The 25,679-nt window shown below is 43.7% G+C and overlaps 1 protein-coding gene across 1 annotated transcript in view; it reads right to left on the reverse strand.

The window, feature by feature from the left end:
- The window catches only part of NAALAD2 (N-acetylated alpha-linked acidic dipeptidase 2), a 120,134-nt gene that overhangs the window by 18,247 nt on the left and 76,208 nt on the right, over positions 1-25,679 (reverse strand). Inside the window, exons 14-17 of the mRNA XM_082245616.1 lie at positions 25,117-25,184; positions 7,917-8,008; positions 4,087-4,177; positions 2,393-2,657 (exon numbers count right to left, since the gene is read on the reverse strand). Of these exons, the coding sequence (XP_082101742.1) occupies positions 2,393-2,657; positions 4,087-4,177; positions 7,917-8,008; positions 25,117-25,184 (516 nt within the window). The remainder of the gene's footprint in view (positions 1-2,392; positions 2,658-4,086; positions 4,178-7,916; positions 8,009-25,116; positions 25,185-25,679) is intronic.

Below are 25,679 nucleotides of genomic sequence, written 5' to 3' on the forward strand. Positions count from 1 at the left end.
GACCTCTGCCTCATGTGCCCGTGGCTTTTTATACCCTGTCCCATAATGCACCGCTGTCTGTGCCATCCCCCAGGGACAGTACCAAAAGCCTGTGTGTCATTGGTCAGGTTTCCTTCAGCATCCAACGTGCCTCCCCATTGGATCAGCTGCGGACACTCCCTGCGTCCAGATGAATCACACACTAGGCACACTAAGCAGACCGAACTACAAATCCTGCTCCCTGATGAGCAGAGTGCACAACTATTTTGCCTGCTGCTCTTCTGGTAAGCAGAGAGCCAAAACTACACTCTCTTACCTAGCACCTGACTAGGAGGGTGCTACATACCCATACACATTGTTGCAGCTGCATACAAAAAAAAAAAAAAAAAAAAAAAAAGGCATGAGGCATGTTACTTACGGCTGGTGAGACTGCCTACAAACACACACCATAGAAGTGAATTGGGCTGTACCACAACCACGTCTAATGGGTCCAGTTGCACCATAGTGAAGAGTACCTTCAGTATAAAATCCATCTTTAAAGTGGCATACGGGAAGTTGCATATTGTCTGATTACCTGCTAACCACGGGCCAGCTGCTGCTGACATAGCTATCCACAGTGGATTGCGAGTCAGAATCACTGCCCATGTGAAAAGGGGCCTTAAAAGAAGAGACTTCTGTTGCAATTTACTCTTTGGGAATATACTCTTTGGGAATATACTCTTTGGGAATATTCTCTTTGGGAATATTCTCTTTGGGAATATTCTCTTTGGGAATATTCTCTTTGGGAATATTCTCTTTGGGAATATTCTCTTTGGGAATATACTCTTTGGGAATATACTCTTTGGTCAAATTTAAAACAGCGCTAGCATATGGAAATAAACAGTAAAAATGATTAGAAATAATATACAAGTTGATATAAAGAACATCAGGAATAAATAAATAATAAGTCCTTTTTAAAAGTGATTAAAATCCAAAAAAGTGCTCGAGTGCAGATTATCTATTCAAGGTGCTCAAAAGGTGACAGGTGGCCCCTCTTGGTTCCCTACTCACCGCAACAGTAGATATACGTCGCTTGAAATATCAATAGAGATGTTGCACCCAGCCTCCTTCCGAGTATATCACAAAACCGCTAATAACTCCTAGGTGGGACTGGTCCAAGTCTCCTCCGTGGACCCCAAGTGAAAAGACAAAAGGACCGCATTATAGTGTAGTACGTTTGTAAAATGTATTGCCCCAATGAGATAATACACTATATGCGGTCCTTTTGACTGGGGGTCCATGGAGGAGACTTGGACCAGTCCCACCTAGGAGTTATTAGCGGTTTTGTGATATCCTCAGAAGGAGGCTGGGTGCAACATCTCTATTAATATTTCAAGCGACATATCTACTGTTGCGGTGAGTAGGGAACCAAGAGGGGCCACCTGTCACCTTTGAGCACCTTGAATAGATTATCTGCACTCGAGCACTTTTGGATTTTAATCACTTTTAAAAAGGACTTATTATTTATTTATTCCTGATGTTCTTTATATCAACTTGTACATTATATTTCTAATCATTTTTACTGTTTGTTATTTCCATATGCTAGCGCTGTTTTAAATTTGACCACCTTCTTTTATCTAAGCTTTTTATACTTAGAGACACAGCAGCTGCATACATTGAATATTTATATTTATTTAAATTCTATTGACACATTTTTCATTCACTAGTATTCACTTTACACCATAAGCGCGGGTTTTAATTTATAATATACTCTTTAGGAATATACTCTTTAGGAATATACTCTTTAGGAATATACTCTTTAGGAATATACTCTTTAGGAATATTATTAATTTTGCCACAATGTTCCTTTACATTTGTTTTAAGACAAGTGAAATTTCCCCTAAATGGCAATTTAAGGCGCTTTTCCACTGCATAGAACCGTACCGGCTCGGCACGCTTTTGTGCTTTTCCACTGCTGGTACCGCATGGTATAGGGTCGGAACGGTTCGGTACGGTACGGTATAGGTTTGCTTTTCCACTGCATGGAACCGAATGGTACGGTACGGCTCTGAAAAAACAGTACCTACTCGATTGTGGTTCCAACAGGTACCAAACTGGTACCATATCCCACAATCCTTTGCATGCAGTCACTACTAGCCACTGATTGGTCAGAGAATCACACCCACCCCGTTGTTATCCCACCCACTTAACTTTAGTACTACTTTAGTGGAAAAGCAAACCTATACCGTACCGTACCGAACAGTTCCGACACTATACCATGCGGTACCGCAGTGGAAAAGCAAACCGGGCCAAGCAGGGCCGAGTAGAGCCGAGCCGGTACTAGCCGGTACTTGCAGTGGAAAAGTGCCATTACATTCATTCTGTTTTAGGGAGCACAAATGCAGTATCCCATCTATAGATTATTTTTACTCACCAAAAGACACTCCGTAGGTCTCCATGGTCTCTTGGTGTTGCTTAGCCAACTTAGAAATGCTGTCAGCATAATTCTTTAGCTCCTTGCCATAATCCAGAACATTAAACGGTAGAATGGTGGAGTCAGCCAGCTTGTACACCAGACTTCCCCTCATCTGGGCTACTGCGAGTTGTTTCTTGAACGTTGGATCATAAAACTGATTCACCAGCTCAAATGTCTCATATACTGTGTGGTAGACCGGATAATTGCTGTATTTGTCCGTTTTCTGTAACAGAAAAAAGAAATAAAAATCAATGATGCCAGACGCACTATGTTTTATATGTGGCTGTCCTTGCAGAATATTGTATTCGTGTCAGTGATAGGTTTTGGTAACTAACCTTAAATGTATTTTTAATCTCTTATTACACCTTTTATTTAAATCTGAATTCCAGCATCACCTGTTTCTTTTCCATTCTATCTGGAAAACTATGCTGCGCTTTAATTTTTCCCCATTCCTACCCACTGTGTGCCTCCAAAATTTGACTGAAGGGAAATGCAGCAGGCACACTTCCTGGCTACTCACACAATACCTGCTGACCCCTCTGGGCTTAAGGGGGTGTCAGTCACTGCTGCTGTGGCCTGTGTGGTGCTAGTCCAGATGAGCTCCATAGAGCTAGTTTCATCTGGATGGAAACTTTAAAACTACAGAGCTGTTCCCCTGTGCTGCAGTAGTCCAGTACAGGGTCCCAGACATGATCCAGGACCCCCCATTAAAGAATATGTAAACCCAACCTTTTATATTCCCTATTCCACCACGTACATAGCTCCCAACTGTCTCCGATTGCGAGGGACTGTCCCGGATTTGGAACAAAGTCCCTCTGTCCCTCTCTCCTCATTTGTCCATTTTGGTCTGATCTATATTAGTTGTATAAAAAAGGCACTTTTTACCTTTTCAAAAAGTTTTTCCCAGTGCTCACCCTTTCAATTACTGCATTTGTAAATTTCAAAAGCCAATATAAAGTTAGAATAGTGGTAAAAAACAAAAACAAAAAAAAAAAAACAAAAAAAAACAAACACACTTGTGGGTTTAGCTAATCATTTTTTTGTAGAATTCTCCTTTTAAGGGGGCGTGGTAGGGGGTGTGTCTTATGCCTACATACTTTTGCTATTTGGTGTGCCTGGTTTCCATCTCAAAAAGTTGGGAGTTATGCAGGTACTTGTGTGAAAACAAATCCGGTTCCATTTGTATTGCTTCCTTTGTGTGAAATGCCTGGTGATCCTGCCAGTCCCTCTGCTCTTCTATTAAGAATTGACCACACTAAGCATGAGAGCACAGCGTGCTCAGTTCTCTAGCTGTGTAGGGAACTCAACCTGCTTGCCTTCAATGATTAGACTTGTCCTGACTCGCACCCCCTTCCCCCTGCACAGCCATTTACTGAGAAGTTCAGGGAGCTGGGGGAGGAGAAACTGCAGCACACTGAACTCATTATGCAGCTTAGAACACTTAAGGGGGAAACAAAGGTGTTTATAATATTTTCTACAGTATCCACAAATGTTTTGCCTTTCATTTCTTTTTTAATCTGAATACTTTGTTTACAAGGTGAGGGTTGACATTTACATAAATTACGGAAGCTCAGCAATAGTTGCACCCTCTGTAGTTGGCCGCACCATAAAACGGGTCCACTGCAAACGCATGCATCTCACAGCCAGCTCACCCTATTTTTTGTGTAGCGTGCTCTTGCAGATGCAATCCCTAGACGCTGGAAATAAGCCTCAAAGTCACTGCCAGAGCCAAGCTTGTTTATCCTGCACAGAGAGAAGTACAGAGAATAAGAAAGTAATATTAATGAAAAGAAGCAGAATGTGGCAGCTAGGACACAACAGCTCATATTATGCACTGCTTACAGAACATGACTAGGGTAGTTCAGATCCCACTTGTTTAACCATATTACCCGGATCAGTACCCAACACCATCCCCTTTACCATTAAATGAAAACACTAACTCAGCATTGGGAATGAATGGCTGGTTCGGCCCTTTATTAAACAAAACCATAAGTACCAGAAAAACATAAAAAACGGTCAAACCAATCCAGATCAAAGAATAGTTGCAGATCCTGGATGATACCATCTCCCACAACTTTGGAGTCTGTGGTACCATTAAGTCTGGTGGCTAATACAGCCTCAAGGACTATCCTAACTGCTCACAGACCCCTACCACCTTACACTACCCGGTTGGTCTCCAGACTGAACCAGACCAACCATAGGACTCCATACCCGAGATGGGTCCCACCATTTTATCGTTCAACGCCATGTTTTGGACCCTCCTCGAGGACCCCAACCACCAACATCCAACCTCGTTAGCAGAGCGTCAGAAAATGGAACCACCAGGGCGGGCGGGAGGGACGTTTCTCCTATGATCTCCAGTCTGCAAGTGAAGCCCCTTCACTCCTCCCCTCCAACTACTCTCTCTCCTGCTCCTCCCCATCACCTCGTCTGCTCTGCCAATAAGGGTCCTGACCTCTCATATCCCAACAACAAATTGAACCCCCTACTGCCTGGTTTTCCTTCCACCCCGTCATGTATGCCCTATGCTGATCATTTCCTTCAACCCCCGGGGATGTCGTCTTTCTCTACAGGTTTACTCTACTGAACTTGGGTTGCATTCACACCTCAGTCTTTAGAATCGCGAGCAGATTTCCTAGGATTCTGCCCATGATTTCAAAGTTCCCAGCCGTGAACAACAAATTGCAGGACACATTTGAGATGCCATTCATTTGAATGGCACCCAAGATCGTGGTACGGTTCTGCCATGATTGACGCACGTTAAATGGCGCTGCACTCGTGGCCAACCACATCGTGTAAAGCATGTAGCCCTAAAGTAGCTCCTGAAATGTTTTAGGTGACAAGCTTCAGGTAATGCAGTTTGCCATGATTGCAGCGCGATTTAACGTGCGACAATCGTGGCAGAAATGCACTGCGATTTTAGGTGCCTTTCAAATGAATGACACCTCAAATTAGGGTCCTGCAATTTGTCATTCACACCTGGGTGCTTTGAAATCATGGGCAGAATCATGGCAAATTTGCCCGCAATTCAAATCACTGAGGTGTGAATGCAGCATACAACAGCAATTTAAAAGTATGTATGGGCAAAAAAAAAAAAACAAACAAACACACACACACACAGTCAGTGCTGGGACAAGATCCTCCTCCTGTGCCCAGGGCAAAGTTGCCAAATTGCTCCCCCCTCTTCATTATATATGAACCTTTGTGGTGGAGGGAGGAGAGAGCACAGCCCGTACCTCTTCCCAGAACTCTAATGCTTCCAGTGCAGGGCTGAAAGAAGTAGTGATGCCGCTGTCACTACTGTCAGCCTTATAGTAGAAGGAACTTGAGATGTTCCCATCCCTACAATACCCGCTGTAACCAGGGCAGCCATCCCTTTTGCCCATCCCTTGTCCCAGCCCTGTATGCAGTATATCTCTGCAAAACTTGGACATTACAGAATTTCTAAAAAAAAAAAAAAAAAAAAAGAAGAAGGGAAAACGCCTGCAAATCTGCCAAAAATCCAGCTCCTAATTTCCTCTAATGAGCTGACAACACAGGGCTTCTGACAACACTGCTTGGGATTTCAGTGCAGCAGTTCTGCCTGTGTTCTCCCCTGCTGGTCCCCTACAGAACTCCCATCTTTCCCCAACCCTCTCTCCACAAGAATACTGTAAATTGATTTCTTTCCACCCAAAACAATGATCCTGCCGCCTTTATTCCCAGAGGTCTCTCAGTACACTGAGTGGTGAAAGCTTTTGGTAGATGTAGTTCTGGGGACATGCCTAAGGAAATGGGCACTGACAGGGCGCCCTGTTGATCGCTTCCCCCCTAGCCACTGCCCCTGCAAGACTTCTACAACCCAGGTGAGGACTTCACAGGGAGTAAAGCAATGCCCTGTGTTATAAACACAGTAAGGGCTCATGACTGGAGATGGATTTTTCCAGATAGTATGTTAGCATCAAAAGAATTAATGAATGGCAAAAAGGGTGGGGTGGTGAGGTGGTGTGATTTTTGGTGGCAGGAAAAGTAGAAAGGAGGGGACTTCTGTGTCACATCAAGTCCTGTGAATTTACTGTCTGCATTTCTCACGAGGGAACGAGTCCCCACCCCTCCCACCCTAGGTTGCCGGACTTACCCACCCCTCCCTAAGTTGCTGGACTCTCCCCCCCAGGTTGCTGGACTTGGACTCCGCCCCCCCCCCCCCCAGCCTCCCGCCCTAGGTTGCTGGACTTTGTTATGATTTGGTTAAAAAAAAAAAAAACTATTTAAAATCCTAAGAAAAATAATAATAACAAAAACAACAACAACCATCTGACCTCAGGAATATTTACCCCCCCTTCATGAGCAGGCCATTTTTGCGATATAGAACTGCGTTACTTTAACTGACAATTGCAGTGTCATACAATGCTGTATCAAAATAAAATGTATGCCATTGTTCCGCACAAATCGAGCTTTCTTTTGGTGCTATTTGATCACCACTGGGTTTTTTCTTTTTTGCGCTATAAACAATAAAATATGTACAATTTTTAAAAAACTAATAAAAAATATTTTTTACTTTCTGCTATAAAAAGCACATCCAATAAAATCTTTAAAAAAAAAACAAACCATCTAATCTAATTTCTTCATAAATTTAGGCCAATATGTATTCTGCTACATATTTTTGGTAAAAAAAAGAAATTCCAATAAGCGTATATTGATTGGTTTGCGCAAAAGTAATAGTGCCTGCAAACTAGGGGACACTGGAATTTGTATTGATTTTTGTTTTATACTACCAATGGCAGCGATCAGCGACTTCTAGCGAGACTGCGATATTGCGGCGGACATTCTGACACTGACAATTTTGACATGGGAACCAGGGACACCAATACAGTGATCAGTGCTAAAAATATGCACTGTCACTGTACTAATGAGGGAGGTAAGGGATTTTTTTTCTCTGCCTTGCAGGGAAAGAAAATCCCATTCCTTCCCCGTCAGGTTGGAGCTCTGCCTTGTTTACATAGGTAGAACTTCATCAAGCCTCCCTTCTCACCGATCAGTGGTTGCCGGCAGAGGCTGATCGACTTGTGCTGTGTCTAAGCAGAGCCGCGGCAGCGCGCGCTCCTTACCCGGAAGTGCCGGATCGCGTACGTACTACGTGACCCAGCTCAGGAGAGCCGCTCTGTCCCCGTAGAACTAGGTTATGCAGTTGGCAAGCGGTTCAAGTAAACTTTAGGCCTAAATGGTGCATTTTAACACTTCCGCAAGCAAAAAAACCGAAGGTGAAAAAGCTGAAAGGGTTAAACCAGGATCAGCATGTGAAGCCAGGATTAGGAGTGCAAAAAATGAATTCTTTCCATATAAAAGGTTTAAACAGAAAGCATCTTTGTTGCCTATGTTTGGGCAGAACTTTTTTTTTTTTTTTAAAGTTTAAATAACTGACAGCTTATCAAGAGGACAAGTTAAAAAGCAAAGTTTCACTTCAGTGACATCCGTAATTAGGCCAGAGACCATGACACTTTACCTTGGCAGCTCTGCATTCTCTATGGAAGGATCTTTGTTGAGCCAACTTTCATACAAGGATTTGCCCTCAAAGCCTTCATCTGGACTGGAGATCTAGAAAAGACAATGTGCAATGATGACTACATTTACATGGAACTCCTGCCAAGGCATTTTTCTTCTGAATGGAATGAGCAAGGGTTGGTGTGTATATATATTATATATATATATATATATATATATATATATATATATATATATATATATATATATATATATATATATATATATATATATATATATATATATATATATATATATATATATATATATATATATATATATATATATTATACACATATATACATATACATACACACACACACACACACACACACACACTTCCAAAAAAAGTTGGGACACTGTACAAATTGTGAGTAAAAAAGGAATGGATTATTTTACAAATCTCATAATCTTATATTTTATTCACAATATAATATAGATAACATATCAAATGTTGAAAGTGAGACGTTTTGAAATGTCATGCCAATATTGGCTCATTGTGGATTTCATGAGAGCTACACATTCCAAAAAAGTTGGGACAGGTAGCAATAAGAGGCCGAAAAAGTTAAATGTACATATAAGGAACAGCTGGAGGAGCAATTTTCAACTTATTCAGTCAATTGGCAACATGATTGGGTATAAAAAGAGCCTCTCAGAGTGGCAGTGTCCCTCAGAAGTCAAGATGGGCAGAGGATCACCAATTCCCCCAATGCTGCGGCGAAAAATAGTGGAGCAATATGAGAAAGGAGTTTCTCAGAGAAAAATTGCAAAGAGTTTGAAGTTATCATCATCTACAGTACATAATATCATCCAAAGATTCAGAGAATCTGGAACAATCTCTGTGCGTAAGGGTCAAGGCCGGAAAACCATACTGGATGGCGGTGATCTTCGGGCCCTTAGACGGCAGTGCATCACATACAGGAATGCTACTGTAATGGAAATCACAACATGGGCTCAGGAATACTTCCAGAAAACTTTGTCGGTGAACACAATCCACCGTGCCATTCGTCATTGCCGGCTAAAACTCTGTAGGCCAAAAAAGAAGCCATATCTAAACATGATCCAGAAGCGCAGGCGTTTTCTCTGGGCCAAGGCTCATTTAAAATAGACTGTGGCAAAGTGGAAAACTGTTCTGTGGTCAGACGAATCAACATTTGAAGTTCTTTTTGAAAAACTGGGACGCCATGTCATCCACACTAAAGAGGACAAGGACAACCCAAGTTATCAGCGCTCAGTTCAGAAGCCTGCATCTCTGATGGTATGGGGTTGCATGAGTGCGTGTGGCATGGGCAGCTTCCACATCTGGAAAGGCACCATCAATGCTGAAAGGTCTATCCAAGTTCTAGAACAACATATGCTCCCATCCAGACGTCGTCTCTTTCAGGGAAGACCTTGCATTTTCCAACATGACAATGCCAGACCACATAATGCATCAATTACAACATCATGGCTGCGTAGAAGAAGGATCCGAGTACTGAAATGGCCGGCCTGCAGTCCAGATCTTTCACCCATAGAAAACATTTAACATCATAAAGAGCAAGATGCAACAAAGAAGACCTAAGACAGTTGAGCAACTAGAAGCCTGTATTAGACAAGAATGGGACAACATTCCTATTCCTAAACTTGGCAACTTGTCTCCTCAGTCTCCAAACGTTTGCAGACTGTTATAAAATGAAGAGGGGAGGCCACACAGTGGTAAACATGGCCTTGTCCCAACTTTTTTGAGATGTGTTGATGCCATGAAATTTAAAATCAACTTATTTTCCCCTTAAAATTATACATTTTCTCAGTTTAAACCTTTGATATGTCATCTATGTTGTATTCTGAATAAGATGTTGAAGTTTGAAACTTTCCACATCATTGCATTCAGTTTTTATTCACAGTTTATACAATGTCCCAACTTTTTTGGAATCAGGTTTGTACATACACACAATATACAGTATGTAACTATGTTACCTTCCATGCCAGTCCGGCCATTGTCTCCGATTTGACATGTCAAATCGGACCGATGTGAACGTGGGCTAAATGTGGGAATTAAAACCAGGTGTGTGACAGTGGGGAATGTTTCCCAATAAAATAGTTGATCTAAAAAGAAGTCTTTCCCCATCTTGCATGAATTCATCAGAATGGGCACCCATCCTCTTCCTTCCAATCAATCTGATCTGTGTGACTGACTAACCATGACGGGTCGGGAGTGTGGCTCGGAAGATAAAAGGAGCTTTCACTGTACGCCACAATGAACATCTCTGCTCATCGGATGATAGGACAGGCGGCCAGGCGGCTCTCTGCTCTGTGATGCTTCCTTCCATAAGAAAATGAATTGGAAGATAAAAGGACCAGGGTTCTTATTTATGGCTGCAAAAAGGGACTACACCTGGTTCTGAAGGCTGAAGCCCTTCGCAGATGAACAACAAGTCTCAGAATGCTGGCTATACACCACTAGATTTTAGAACAAAAACTCCTGTGAAAATTATCAGAATATTCAATGGCATGACGGCGGTCGTTCCGTCAAAATTTTTTTTGTTTTTAAAATTTGATTTAGAAACAAACCGACTTTACTGAATGAAAAACAGTCACTTTTAGAGCCGGTTCACACTACTCCGACTTGTCAGGCGACTTGGTCATCTGACAAGTAGAACTCCATTCTGTGCAATGGAACGGTTTTATTCAGAGCGACTCAAGTCACTCCGACTTAGAAAAAGGTTCCTGCACTTCTGGGCGAAGTAGGATCGACTTGCGTTGACTTCTATTATGAGAAGTCGTTTGCAAGCGCAATTAAGTCGTGCTGCACGGGCGACTTTGTCGTCTTGGTGTGAACCGACTCTTAGTCTTCATTCACACTGGTACGACTTGTCAGGCGACTTGGTGAGCCTGACAAGTCACGCACCATCGCATCCCATAGAGTAGTACAGGAACGGTTCTAATAGGAGCGACACAAGTCGCTCCGACTTAGAGAAAGGTTCCTGTACTACTTCAGGGCGACCTCAGAGCGACTTGCAGACATTCATTTTATGAAGTCCGTGCAAGTCGTGCCAAAGTCGTGGTGAACGCGACTTCACAGGTTTTTAGCGCAAAATCAAAAAACAGCAGAGGTGGTATTTGATCACCTGTGCGATTTTTATTTTTTGCACTCTAAACAAAAAGATCGACAATTCCAAAAAAATAAAATAATATATAATATAATATATATATATATATATATATATATATATATTTATTTATTTATTTAATTTATTTTTTCTCCCCACTTTCTGCGTTTCACTTTCAACAATCCCAATAAAAAAAAAAATAAATAAATCCTCCACACATTGTGTAAAAAGGCTGTTTGATCCTGTCTTCTCTGATCCCCACACCATCTCCGGAGAGGCTAGGGGCACATGCTCAGCTTGATGTGTATTGCTAGAGACTTTTTTTCTTGGGAGAGTGCATGTGATCAGCAAGGGTCCATTCAGCACTGTCTAGGTCAGGGGTCCTGCATCCTGATAGGACAATCAGGAGAGAATGAAAACTCCTCCTACAAGCTTTAACCAGGCTCTGATAGAAGCCACAAGACTGCTATATACTGCTGATGAGAAGATGTATTTAGCAGTTTAGATTTACTAAAATAATTGCATTTCCATGTTCTGTGTACTGTGGGAGGCCAGATATAGTGTATGCAGGCTCCTGGGTTTAGTAACGCTTCAATGTCTACACCCGACCTCTTTGAGCCAAGACCAATGCATTAACACTAAAAAGTTTTGCTCTTTCAACTGTTCTTGGTAAAAATCAATTTTTTCCCGTGCTCCCTCTATTTTTCTGATAACAGATCCTCTAACCAGCCATAAAACCGAAGCTGTTGCACTCAGAAATAATTCAGTTCTTGAAAGCAGACACAATGTTGTTATAACATAAACTAACTGTAACTCGCTCTCTGCAGGGAAACCCCCATAAAATTCAGTCATTAATACAAAACTGGAGCAACAGTGCCACCTGGTGGATACATTAGATATTACACATCCATCTGTATCAACAAACAAGACCTCTATTTAATAGATTTATATAGCGCTGAGCACTTTACATATACATTGTACATTCACATCAGTCCCTGCCCTCAAGGAGTTTTCCATCCAAGTTCCCCAACTCCTATTCATGCATACGCAGACAAGTTTAGACAGGAGGCAAATAACCTACCAGCATGTCTTTGGAGTGTGAGAGGAAACCGGAGTACCCGGAGCAAACCCACGCAGGCACAGGGAGAACATGCAGACTACATGCAGGTAGTGTCTTGGTTGGGATTCAGACTCTACTGCTGCTAGGCAGAAGTGCTAACCACTTATATACTGTGCTACCCAATTAGCTAGAAATAGAACCTAATTTGGTTAATAAAATGACAGTGGACATGTATGGATCGTTTCTGGAGAATAAGGATATCATTACTATTTAATGGACCTGTAATCTATTTTTCATAAAATCCTTTTTCAGTGTTTCTGCCTCCTTAAAGTCCTCCGTGAGCTCCCGAACCCCCCCCCCCCCCCCTCACCGTTTGTATGAGGAGGAGAATAAAGTGACAGCTCAGATTCTTGCTGGGACTGCCATCACATCTAAAATGGCAGCAGCCACAGGCAGGACTACTGATAAGGCAGTACGGCCCGCACTCCTGTACCGGGCCCAGGCCCCATCAGTTCAATTTTTTTTTCATAGTCACCTACCTGAACCCTCTTTACCAAATACCCCTGAGGAAGCCAGAAAGGCGAAACGCATCAGTTGAGTTCGTCCCTCCCCGTTATTCACATTGGTCATTCTCTGGAAACCAGGAGCAATGCGTACTCATCGCTTCCGGTTCCCACAGTGAGGGGGGACCAACGTCAGTTCCTCTCTCTCTCTGTACCAGGCAGCCATCGCCGCATTGCTCCTGGCCTCCACAATGGGATTGGAGAGCCCAGGAGAGGCGGCAGCGGGAGGGGGGTGGGACCCCCTTCCACCAACTGTAGAAGTGATCGAGTGGCTAATTCGGATAACTTCTGCCTTGTACAGAAATTGCTGGCTGCAAAGAAGGATACCGGGATGATGCCTGTAGGTGCAGGCATCATCCCGGTATACCCACTGAAACCCAAGGACGTATGGGTAGGTCCATTTGGGGGAAGTGGTTAAAGAAGATTTATACAAAAAAATGGATTGGTTAAATACACAAGTGCTTTTTTTTACCACTACTATTCTCTTATAGTGGCTTTTAAAATTTACAAATGCAGCAATTTAGAAATAGGATGAAAGGTTTAGCACTGGGAAACACTTTTTGAAAGACAAAAAATGTATTTTATATACAACTATATGGATCAGACCAAAATGAGGGACAAATGGAGGAGAGAGGGACAGGAGGGACTTTGCTCCAAATCAGGAACAGTCCCTCAAAAAATCAGGGAAAGTTGGGAGCTATGCCCTAATGCACTTTTCCTCCCAAGGTACACAGAGCCAGGTGGACCCTGCTCCTTAGGGACCTGCCAAAGCTTGTCCTCAGTGTACTTGGTGAGGTTTCTCCAGAAGAGAAACCCCCAATGGAGGAAAAGGCCTGAGGACCACAGATCCTCTCCCCAACATCAGAGCAGGCCTGAAAAACCCTTGGGGGGGGGGGGGGGATAAGGAAGACGTGCATAAGTGCCCATGATAAATATAAAGTGCAATGTGCAATATATCAACACATCAGGAGCTCCATGTGCCTCCCAGTCCCTGACCAGAAACAAGATGGCGTTCCAGCTCTACCAGGAAAGTACTTAAAGAGGGACTGCCTACAAGCAGGGGGACAGCAAGCCAGGCCAGAATCAACCCAGAATAAAAAATGATCCCTCCCACCGTACCTACCTTACAACATTGTGCATAACTTCGCACAGTAAAAAGTGCGCCAACACATATGCTCAACTAATTACAACAATCAGTGACTAATCACTTGGTGCAAAAAAAAAAACCTATATCAAATAAGTGAAGAAAAAGTGTCCATGTTCCAATCGAATGAAAACCAAATCAATTTCCTCATCGTGTTCCAAATGTACGGGTTATAAAAATACACCGCTCCCAGTGATGAACAATATTTTCCAGTGCTCCACCCATGTATAGAAAGGATGTGCCTCTTACCAGAATCTCAAGATCTCTAAATTATAGGAGATCGTAATCCGCTCTAGAGGACTCTAGATATTACATGCAGCCCTTGAGGCTCGGTTCAAACTTGTGCGATTCGGGATCGCCGCGAATATGCAGCGTGATCCCGCATCGCATCCGCACATTGGCAGTTCACACTGCCATATGCGATACGCAGGGGGTGTCAATTAAATGTTAATGACACCCCCAGTTTGATCGCATATCGCAGTGCGATCTGAAAGTTCGCACAGAATCGGATTTCGCACAAGTGTGAACCACTATCCGATCCTGATGCTGCTGAAAAAGTGCCTCATGTGCGTCTTTGGTGCGGATACAGTGCAAATTCAGCCATACAAAGTGTATGGCTGAACTCGCATCCGCACATGAGATCGCATGTAATGAAGAAACAGTGCGCTCCGACATTACATGCGATCTCGCAAACCGCACTAGTGTGAACCGGCACTTCGAGGCGCAGACACCTCTCAGATGGATGAATCGCAAGCCTTACGATATGCAGCTCAGCCTTCACACCCGGCTTTTCTTCTCATTCCAACCATAGAAGGTATGTGAACTGTTCTGCACCATGCAGTAGAAATGGAGAAACATTGTGAATAACTAACCGGCACCCTTCCTAGGAGAAGGGCACCGGCGTTCCATTCCCAAAAACTGATAAAGGACTACACTTGATCTTAGCCAAGAGTGAGAAGCAATAGCAGGGCCTCTAACTTTGGTACAAGTACCTCTGAAGCTCACATTTAAAAAAAAATATTAAAAATAAAATAAATGCATTCAAATTTTCTTTTCAGTATCTAATTTTTGTCCTACGTGGCGTTTTTGTATATCACATTTTGCATCCGGAAGAGCTCGAGAGGGAGAGGAGTATTGAGGCAGAATGCTGGGATGTTTTTTGAAACCTTTAACTACATCAAGGGGGTGAATAATGCCTCGTTTCCACAGAGCGGTTCGATTCGGAACGGTACACCTTGATCAGGCTTGCATTTCCACCGCCAACAGTACCTCAACAGTGTAACTCCACCCTGTTGGTACGGTACTAATGTGCTTGGTACCCCAACGAAAAGGTCCCAAAAAAGTGGTAAGGTACGGTTCGAAATTAGGGTACCATTCACAACTTTTGACAATGGAAACGGCAAAAATTGCGTACCGTACCGAACCGTTCAGTGGAAACGAGGCATAAAGTTCAGGAGGGCAGTTTTTCACAATATGAAACCAAAATCAAGAACACAGGGATGTGACCTCAAACTAACTGGAGGAAAGTTCAAAACTAATCCTAGAAATTATTTTTTTTACTGAAACGGGTAGTTAAAGTAGAACTATAGGCAAAATTTTTTTTCCCCCCATTTTGGATAGAGAAAGGAAAAGTAATAACCCCTGTTAGATACAAAGCAAAATATAAGAGGAAAAAAAATGATTTTAAAGGCCACAAAAAGGAGGGATGATCACAATAGCATAAAAAAATTAATTGTATTTAATCCCTAAAGTTAAAGAGATCATATACATGACTCACAAAAATTGACAATAAAAATATTCCTCATAGGAATATTTTAAATACAAAAAAGGACTACTTGGTCTTCTGCCATCACTTTAATATGTTTAAATTAAGCTATATACAATGCCCTACCCTCAGCAGTGATGAGCCTGCATTGCTTGGAGAAGCACAGAGACCCAGTGAAGACGCCACCGGGTCTAAAATAAGGTATAAAATAAAATCTGATTTTTTTACATTTTTTTATTTTCATTAGCAGGTTGATGAGGAAAAAAATTGTGAAGTCAAAATATAAGCAGATTAAACTTCATTATTAGGAGGTTGCAGTACAACCACATATACAGGCTCATTTAAAGATGATTCCCACTCCTGTGAGCAAGGACAAGCTATGTAATATCTTTATCTTGGAGTTCCAGTAACAGCTGTGTAGATGTAATTACAGTGCAGGGAAGAGAATGAAGCTGTCAAGTCTGGAGACAGAGGGAGACCGCTTCCCTGAACTCATTACACCAGGAGCCGCTCTCAGAGCTACAAGGGCAAATATTTCCCGTCTCCTAGACCAGATCTTAAGGGCTTCCTAGTGTTTTCTTATTGCATTGTCACCTACAATTCTCTGCACAGAGCAGACTACATCGTACAGACACAGCTAGGGGCTGATGGGGATACTGGCAAGTTCTATGAGCGCAAGATTCAGAAACAAAAACATGTTCTAAAGGGGTCCACACACCACCAGATCATCTATCATGATAATCATCAGACCGTGTAGTCTTAAAAGTTCACATACATTGGATAGAATTTAAATGCGATTAGAGCGCTGTACCTCTATGGATCACAGGAGTCAGCAGACTGAAGCCCGCTGTCTGCTGGACGTAACATAGCCGGTCCAGGCTCAGGCAAGAGCGTGACAATGAAGTCGGGATCCTCCCACATGGCATGACCGCCACCCGCAAGACGCTGAGAGCCTGAACCAGCCGCTCCCGCCCCCTCCACACCCCAGCACTCCAGTGAGCGAGGAGGGGGCAGAGAGTCGGTGACTGACAGTCTGTCACCGGCTCTCTGCTCAGGGAGCCCCGAGAAGCTCGGTGTTCAGTGTCACCGGCTCTCTGCTCAGGGAGCCCCGAGACCCTCAGTGTTCTCAGTGTCACCGGCTCTCTGCTCAGGGAGCCCCGAGAAGCTCGGTGTTCTCAGTGTCACCGGCTCTCTGCTCAGGGAGCCCCGAGACCCTCAGTGTTCTCAGTGTCACCGGCTCTCTGCTCAGGGAGCCCAGAGACCCTCAGTGTTCTCAGTGTCACCGCCTCTCTGCTCAGGGAGCCCCGAGACCCTCAGTGTTCTCAGTGTCACCGCCTCTCTGCTCAGGGAGCCCCGAGAAGCTTGGTGTTCTCAGTGTCACCGGCTCTCTGCTCAGGGAGCCCCGAGAAGCTCGGTGTTCTCAGTGTCACCGGCTCTCTGCTCAGGGGGCCCCGAGACCCTCAGTTTTCTCAGTGTCACCGGCTCTCTGCTCAGGGACCCCCGAGAAGCTCCGTGTTCTCAGGGTCACCGGCTCTCTGCTCAGGGACCCTTGATACCCTCAGTGTTCTCAGTGTCACCGGCTCTCTGCTCAGGGACCCTTGATACCCTCAGTTTTCTCAGTGTCACCGGCTCTCTGCTCAGGGACCCTTGATACCCTCAGTGTTCTCAGTGTCACCGGCTCTCTGCTCAGGGACCCTTGATACCCTCAGTGTTCTCAGCGTGTTCGAGACGGTGGGGGACCGAAGCTGCATCCACCTAGGAAAGTATGATTGGGAAAAAAAAAATTAAGACTCCATCCTTCTCTTTTAAAGCCAAATGCTGGCCTTACAATCAGCTTTGCATAGTTGTACAAACTCCTCTCCTGTACTGACCTAGCTTACTCCGATTTCACCGCACACTGAGCTTCTCACAATATGCTTTAGAAGCTGCAGCAATTAAGATAGGGCCCGCCCCATTTTAATCTGGAGAAGATTCAGTATCTAACCCATTGTTTCTCAACCTTTTCTCAGTCAAGACACCCTTTAAAATTCTGCACAATCTCAATGCACCCCATTTTAAAATGTAAAAAAAACAAATAATTGTACATAATGCAACAGCATCTACACACATAGGACACCCAATGTTAGAGGAGATTTATTCTTCCACCAAAAATACATCTTTGCACAGTGGTACTGACTAGTATTCTAATGTCTTTTCCCCTAGTTTCTCTCCATCACTCACTAGTTTCTTTGGGATTCCCATTGTTGATAGAGGGGCAAGGGAGGACAAACAAGAATGCAGTGCAGGCGCCCTACATCATTGGGTGTTAGGACGTCGGTGGCTAGATGGTTGTAATGGTGCACATTGAAAATATGTGGCTTTGTGTAGCTAAAAAGGCAGGCTTCATCCACCCGCTGGCTTGTATACAATTTTTAGGCATTTTACCCATCCACCCCTGAAGAAACTTGAAGGCACCCCAGTTAAAAAAGGCTGATCTAGCCCTTTCTGCCTCAGACTGACTGTCCCTCATCCACCCCTTACATTCATTGGATTTCAGTTCCGTCAATCATGGAGGCTCAGCATCACATGTGGGTGTTGTCTAGGGTAATGTCTGCTACCTAGATAAAGGAAACCCTTGTGTCCCCAACACATTGGCCTTTATGGAACTGCAGCAAATCTTTGAACTTGCACTGTGCTGCACTTGCGCTGGTGTTTTTCTATTCTGAACTACACAGTACCACCGGTGGCTGTACACCCATTTAACCACCTCCTTCCCGAGCCTATTCTGACACTTCCCTCCTACTTGTAAAAATCTACTTATTTTCTTAGAACCCCCAAACATTTTTTTTTAGCAGAGACCCTATAAAATAAAATGAGGGGTGTTGCAATTTTTTTATGTCGCGGTATTTGCGCAGCGGTTTTTCAAACACAATTTTTGGGGAAAAATAAAATCACTTTCATGAACAAAAAAAAAAAAAAAACACTAAAGTTAGCCCAATTTGTTTGTAGAATGTGAAAGATGTTACGCCGAGTATATTGATACCTAACGTGTCATTCTTTAAAATTGCATCTACCAGTGGAATGGCAGCAAACAACAGTGCTTAAAATTCTCCATAGGCTGAGGCCTTCCCAATTTGTAGGCCTATTCATAGTGATTACACTTTAGTGTAGTCTCGCCCTCAAGATCCTTATGTCTTTTTGTTGTATACTCTGATATAATGAGTGGTCCTCTGGATTGCTACTTTGACTTTGTTTTATGTTATATCGATAGCTCAATGGTTGTTTATTTTGTTTACTAATGTTGGTACTCACATGTCCACCTGTTGCCTTATGGAAGACCTACCCATCTACCAAGTCTCCGTTTTTTTTGTTATGGTCGATTAATACCTCCCCCTCACTGATTTACTGTTTCTTGTATGTACAGAGCATGCGAGGATTGTTTGCGGTTTTGTACTTCTTGCTTTTTTCCAAATACTAGTAAAAACGATTGAAAACAGACAACTCTCCATAGGCGACGCTTTAAACGCCTTTCCAAAATTACCAGTTTAGAGTTGCACAGGAGGTCTGGTGCCAGAATTATTGCTTTGCTCTGCTCTGACATTCGCAACAATACCTCACATGTGGTGCGAGAAGTCTGTACATATGCCTGCGGGAATAACGTATGCGTTTGCACGGTTGGATGGTGGCGCTTTAAAAATAATTTTTTATTTATTTATTTTATAAATTTTTTTATTTACACTTTTTTTGTATTAACTTTAATGTTATAACAAAGTATGAACACCACCATGACGGGTCCTCATTATGGAGAGATTTGGGGTCCATTAGAACAAAGAGGCAGAACCAGAAGTGACAAACTACTCGTCGCTCCCGGTTTCCAGGGTTACAGAGATTGAGGGGAACAACATCAGTTTCTCTCTCTCTGTACCATGCGCCACTGGCCAAATCGTTCCCGGGCACCCCGATCGTATGGTAGAGCACGGGAGAGGTGGAACCCCCTTCTGCCACCTGCTGAAGTGATCAAATGGCTAATTAGCCACTTGGATCACTTCTGCTTTACTCAGAATCACCGGCTGAAAAGAAGGATACCGAGATGATGCCTGTAGGTGCAGGCATCATCCCGGTAAAACCCTTAAAACCTGAGGACATACAAAAACGTCCATTTGGGGAAAACTGTTAAAAACGTTCCCTTTACCTTCCTGAACTGAGCCAAATGCTCTTTCATTTGTGTCTCACAAGCTCCCCCTCCCGGACACTGCAGCTCACAGTGGGAGAGTTTCAGCAGCACAGACAGTCAGGGCCCTCTTTAACACAGGGCAAAAACGGGCAGCTGCCCCGGGCCCAGTCATTGTTGTGGGGCCCAAAGCAGCTGCCCCTTGAGTCTGAACTGCCTGCAAATATTTGATAAGCGAATTTTGGAGAGCCTAGGAAATAGTTTGCCCAGGGTCGACTCAATATTAAAGACGGCCCTGCAGAGAGTGCTATAAATCCAGAAAGCAGTGGGCGGGACTAGGTTGTCAGGTGCTGATTGACAAGTTATAGGCTTGTGAATTAGCAGCGACAATGGAAGCCACGCTCCTTGCAACATCTCATCCCACTGTAGTGCAATCAGAACAGCCTAGTGCAATCAGAACAGCCAGTCTAGGTGAGTAACAACTCTGCTCTGATTTCAGGAGTAGTGCAGCATTGTCGCAACACACTAGAAAGCCACACCCCTTCTATTCCAACTTTAGTTCATATATGGAAATGGGGATGTTCACCAGCACACCTTAGCGTAGTGAGAATATTTTAGTCACAAAGCATCTGACATCAAAAGCCAGTAATTTAGGACAGGATCACTCTACCTTGAAAAAGGCACCCTGTGAGGTCCAAAAACGTCAGTCTGATTCCTGTTTGGGTGACTAAAAGGACATTATTACTACTATACCAAGGTATGTTGATGAAGATCCCTTTTTATCTAGGACACATGATGGCGCCATTCACCAATTACAGCACCAAACATGAACTGTGGGGGAGCCTGTAAGGAGTGCGGCGGATACAATAGTGACGGGCGGTGTTTATGACCATGTGACTACTGTGATTGGCTGTCACATGATTGGAAAGCTTCTGATCGCATGTAGTGATTGGGAGCTTTACGTTCGGTGCTGATGCGGGGAGCGTGTTTTGTCCTCGTCACAGGTTTGTTACATTTTGGTACGCAAATATGCGGGGGGGGGGGGGGGGGGGAGTAAGACGTTTTTGGAAAATAGGACTTTGCCCATCTCTTCTGCCAAAAATCCCAACCTCTCTTTCATTGGGAGGCTGTAGTTCTTCTTCAGGGGTCTTCAAACATTCTAAACAAAAAAGGTCCAGATTACGGTCCTTCACAGACCGTAAACTGTGGCCAGAGGGAGTAGACCGTGCCTCAGGCTTAGTGATCAAAGTGCTTCATCTGGCCTACATGCCGCAGTTTGGAGACCGCTGATCTACTTTAAACATGGATATCCACATTCTTGCACAAGCCCTGTTGGAATGGCCCTTGTTTTGCCTAGTGTGATATCTAGAGTTATGCGCGTTTCCCATAGAAATCTAATCCCTGTGAAAACAGCTTTTCAACCATAATCCTTGGATAAACATTGGCTAAACCTGTTCCAGGTCACTGGGCACACTAGGTCTGCTCACTGCAGCATATTGGAGCATTTTGGCTGTATAGCTAGGACATACAGTGCATGGTTTCCTAGCAAAATTTTAACTTAACCTTTTAGGTTATATAGGAAAGTCGCCACATTTATATGGTTGACTTCACAATATCCTAGTTAAATGTTTAAACATTCCTTGACCTTTCTTACCACAACTACTAAACCCCAAGAAAGCCAAGCACTCATCTCAACCTTAAAACATAAATGTAATATACTGCAGCTTACCAAATATGGTGTATTCATTAGTTTTTTCAGTATTTTTTTATTTTTATTTTCACCTGGTGGATCTGCCATTAATACATTTCCTGTTCTAAAGTCACAACGTCCACTCACTCTTCTGTTCTATGGAGGTGCAGCATTGTCATCCTAGGTTCCCCTCTCCTGAATTGGACTACAGACTACCTTCCCCCCTTCCACTTATCTTCAAAGAAAGTAATTCTGTAGTCTCTAGAAATGAACTGTGCAGAGCTGAAAACACTGTATAAGATTTCAGTGATCAAAGTATACATCAGAAAGACCAAATGGTAGACATGTCCAAATCGATTTAAGGCTTCACACAAACAGCCAATGCATTTGTATTATGTAGGGAAGGGATCCTCAAGCTACTGCCCTCCAGCTGTTGTGGAACTACACATCCCATGAGGCATTGTAAAACTGACATAAATTCACAGACATGACTAGGCATGATGGGAATTGTAGTTCCTGAACAACTGGAGGGCCATAGTTTGAAGACCCCTGATGTAGGCCATCAGTCGCCAGTAATGCCAACATTATTAGCCATGACTCTCCTGAACCCAATGTAGCACCCTACAGGTAGGTGCTAGGCAAATGTATAGTATAGTGGGCCTTGTCTGCCTAACTGCAGGGCCATGGTCTCTTTTTGCTAGGGTGTCATGGCTTCCAGGTGTGCCTGTTGAGAGGGGAGTCTCCCACTGGTCCCTGTGAGAGGCTTCTCATAGGGCGGTGGAGGAAACCCAATCAGGGGGACACATTCAGGCTTGTAACTACTCCAGAAGGCAGATTATGCCACAATGGATTCTGGGAGTGGGTATAAGTTTGTGGGAAGTGCGTGACTGGGTGTCTTTGGCGGAGTCCCAGAAGGGAGAGTAAAACGGATATCTTGGGGTGTCGCCTGAGAATCCAGAGAGTGCCGAGTTGAGCTGAGGGGATCCGGTGTGCCGAGAACCAGCGGACAGCGAGAGGGGTCCAGTCCCAGGAAAGCCTACACAGGTCGTGAGTACTGAGGATTGCCCATGGGGGTCCGCCTGAAGTGTTAGAGGAGACCACTCCGGAAGAGGTTCTGGGATCCAGTGTCAGCTAGCTGTAAAGGAGGTGCCCAGGTTGAGGACCCTGAAGTGACAGAGGGGGTGCATAGTCCATGGACCCTGAAGAGCTAAAAGTGTACAGAGGGCGCCTGCAGTTTGGGCCCTGAATTGTGCAGAGTACCAGTTGAGAGTTGCAGCCAGGGATTATTGAAACCATGTCCTGTGGTCTGATGAGACCAAGATAAACTGATTTGGTTCAGATGGTGTCAAGCATGTGTGGCGGCTACCAGGTGAGGAGTACAAAAGATAAGTGTGTCTTGCCTACAGTCAAGCATGGTGGTGGGAGTGTCATAGTCTGGGGCTGAATCAGTGCTGCTGTCTCCGGAGAGCTACAGTTCATTGAGGTAACCATGAATGCCAACATGTATTGCGACATACTGAAGCAGAGCATGATCCCCTCCCTTCAGAGACTGGGCTGCAGGGCAATATTCCAACATGATAACGACCCCAAACGCAGCTCTAAGATGACCACTGCCTTTCTAAAGAAGCTGAGGGTAAAGGTGATGGACTGGCCAAGCATGTATCCAGACCTAAACCCTATTGAGCATCTATCTGTGGGGCATCCTCAAACAGAAGTTGGAGCCCAGTGAGGTCATCATGGAGGAGTGGAAGAGGACTCTAGTGGCAACCTGTGAAGCTCTGGTGAACTCTATGCCCAAGAGGGTTAAGGCAGTGCTGGAAAATAATGGTGGCCACACAAAATAGACACTTTGGGCCCAATTTGGACATTTTCACTTAGGGGTGTTCTTACTTTTGTTGCCAGCGGTTTAGACATTAATGGCTGTGTGTTGAGTTATTTTGAGGGGGGACAGCAAATGTACACTGTTATACAAGCTGTGCACTCACTACTTTATATTGTAGCAAAGTGTCATTTCTTCAGTGTGGTCACATGAAAAGATTAGAAAAAAAAAAAAAATGTACAAAAATGTGAGGGGTGTACTCACTTTTGTGAGATACTGTATATTCCTCGTATGTGCCTGCTGTACTATGAATTTGTATGAAAAAGTATCCTGTTCTCTTTGTATCATTTCCTTTGTGTGAAATACCTGGTGATCCTGCTAGTCCCTCTGCTTTCCTATTTCAAACTGACCACACTAAGCATGAGAACACATCCATCTCAGTATGGCCAGCTTTCTGACCATGCCTGCCTGCCTTCCAGTGGTCAGAATTGTGCCGACACGTTCCCCTGTTTCTCCTCCCCATCGCTCCAAGCCCCTTATTCAGCTGAGAACAGAGATTATGTGATCACTTATATAGGAATAAAAAAATAAGGAAAAATAGGATATTATAAACTTATACATATACATATACATATACACACACACACACACACTTGTTTTGCCTTTAATTTAGATTTTAAACAGAACAGAAAATGTGAGGGTTCACAAATATTTTAAATTCTGACAAACTCCCATTCTCTGTGGGATTTGAATTGACTTGTATTCTTGGATTGCCACCACGTCCACAAAAATCGTTGCCGAAAAAGGGGATTGCCATTGTCTTGACCTTTGCAGACGACTCTTTGGGTCGCGGGGAAGACAGTAAACGCCATTCCATCAATTGCTGCTTCGATTCCAGATCGAACTGATAGCGCCAAGTCTCTTCCCAAGCGATGATGGTTGGAAGAAGATGGATCCTGGTCACACATGGTAATGAAATCTCTAGAGGCGTCCATCTGTTTTGCTTCGTGTTCGTCTGTTAGCTTGTGCAGCACAAACCGGGATCAGATCTTCCGCTTACCCAAATCTTTGCGGACGATGGGGCGCACTGCATCCTTGCTAATGCCCAATTCCTCCGTCAATCATAGAGTCAGTCACCTATCTTGTGCCAGCATTTGTCACTCACTCAATCACGTCTGGGGTTCTGCTTGTTAACGGCTGACCCAAACGTGGCTCATGGTGGGTCATTTAGTTTCCATCCCGAAAGCGTTTAAACCAGCCGTAAACACATTTTCTGCTTACGGCTTCCATCCCGTACACTTGCACCAAAATTTCATGGGTTCCCATCGCGGTTTTCCCCAATTTGTAGCTTGACTACAATTTTGTTACAATAACTTGATGTTGACTCGTTGCTGCATTGCACTGAGACCCTACCTCTCACATGGACTGGGTTAGACTGTCCGTAGCGGGTTTACCCTGATGGTCACGTGTATTGCACTCTAGGTGTCGCTTCTCAATGGGCCTCTGGATAGCCACGTGCATGCACGCACAGCTGGCCCATGTTGCCGTTGAGATGTCGGACCATTCAAACTTTTTAGACACACCTCGTATAGTAACACTGCAGTCACCTAATGACCAGCAGTGGAAATTAAGTAATTTTGTTACTTTGGGGTTGATTTACTAAAGGCAATAAGACAATGTCAAAGAGAGTGTGCACTTTGCAAGTGTAGTTGCTCTCTGCAAGGGAATTTTCTCCAGAGCTACAAGAAGTAGAAGCTCTGCTGCTTTCCATCATTCAGTCATGTGCCCTTACTTCATTCATCACTTTGAGTTTATAAAATAAACCTGGACACCAAGTGACCCAGCAAAAATGCACAACGCACTTTTCTTCCAGGGGACTTACCTCTTTAGTCAGCTCATAGACCAGCTGGTACAGCAGAGGGGTGCAATCTACTCTTAAGGTGTAGTTTCCTAAAAAAACAAAACAAACAAAATAAAAATCTATATGGAATTAATCTCTTAGGAAGAGAAACTTCAATTGGTAGCCACCATTCTGCCTCTTAGAATAATTGGACAACATGGGTGGTTATAGAGGGTCAACTTTGGCAGGTAAGAATATATACTGAAAACATGGGCATTTTTTTTGTCAAAGATCACATGTATAAGGCACTTGTCAACATTACATCACTATCTTTCACACTATGAACAACAAAAACTGCTCCCTCGTGTGACCAAAAGCTAGGCAGCCCGGATCACATGAAGAAATCAACTATAGACTTGGATAAAAAGGAAGGCGCGCCCGATATCCAGATAAATGGGACTTCCAAAATCTGGTTCATTGATCTTTATTAAAAATTAGCAACATGTACATCAAGCCAAAGCATTTTGGGTTAACAGACTCCCCCCTTCTTCAGGGATGTTGCTGCGTTCTATTTGGTGGGAACAATTCCCATAAGTGGTAATGTT

This window comes from Pelophylax lessonae (assembly GCF_965119305.1).
Source record: "Pelophylax lessonae genome assembly, chromosome: 2".
Classification (NCBI taxonomy): Eukaryota; Metazoa; Chordata; class Amphibia; order Anura; family Ranidae; genus Pelophylax; species Pelophylax lessonae.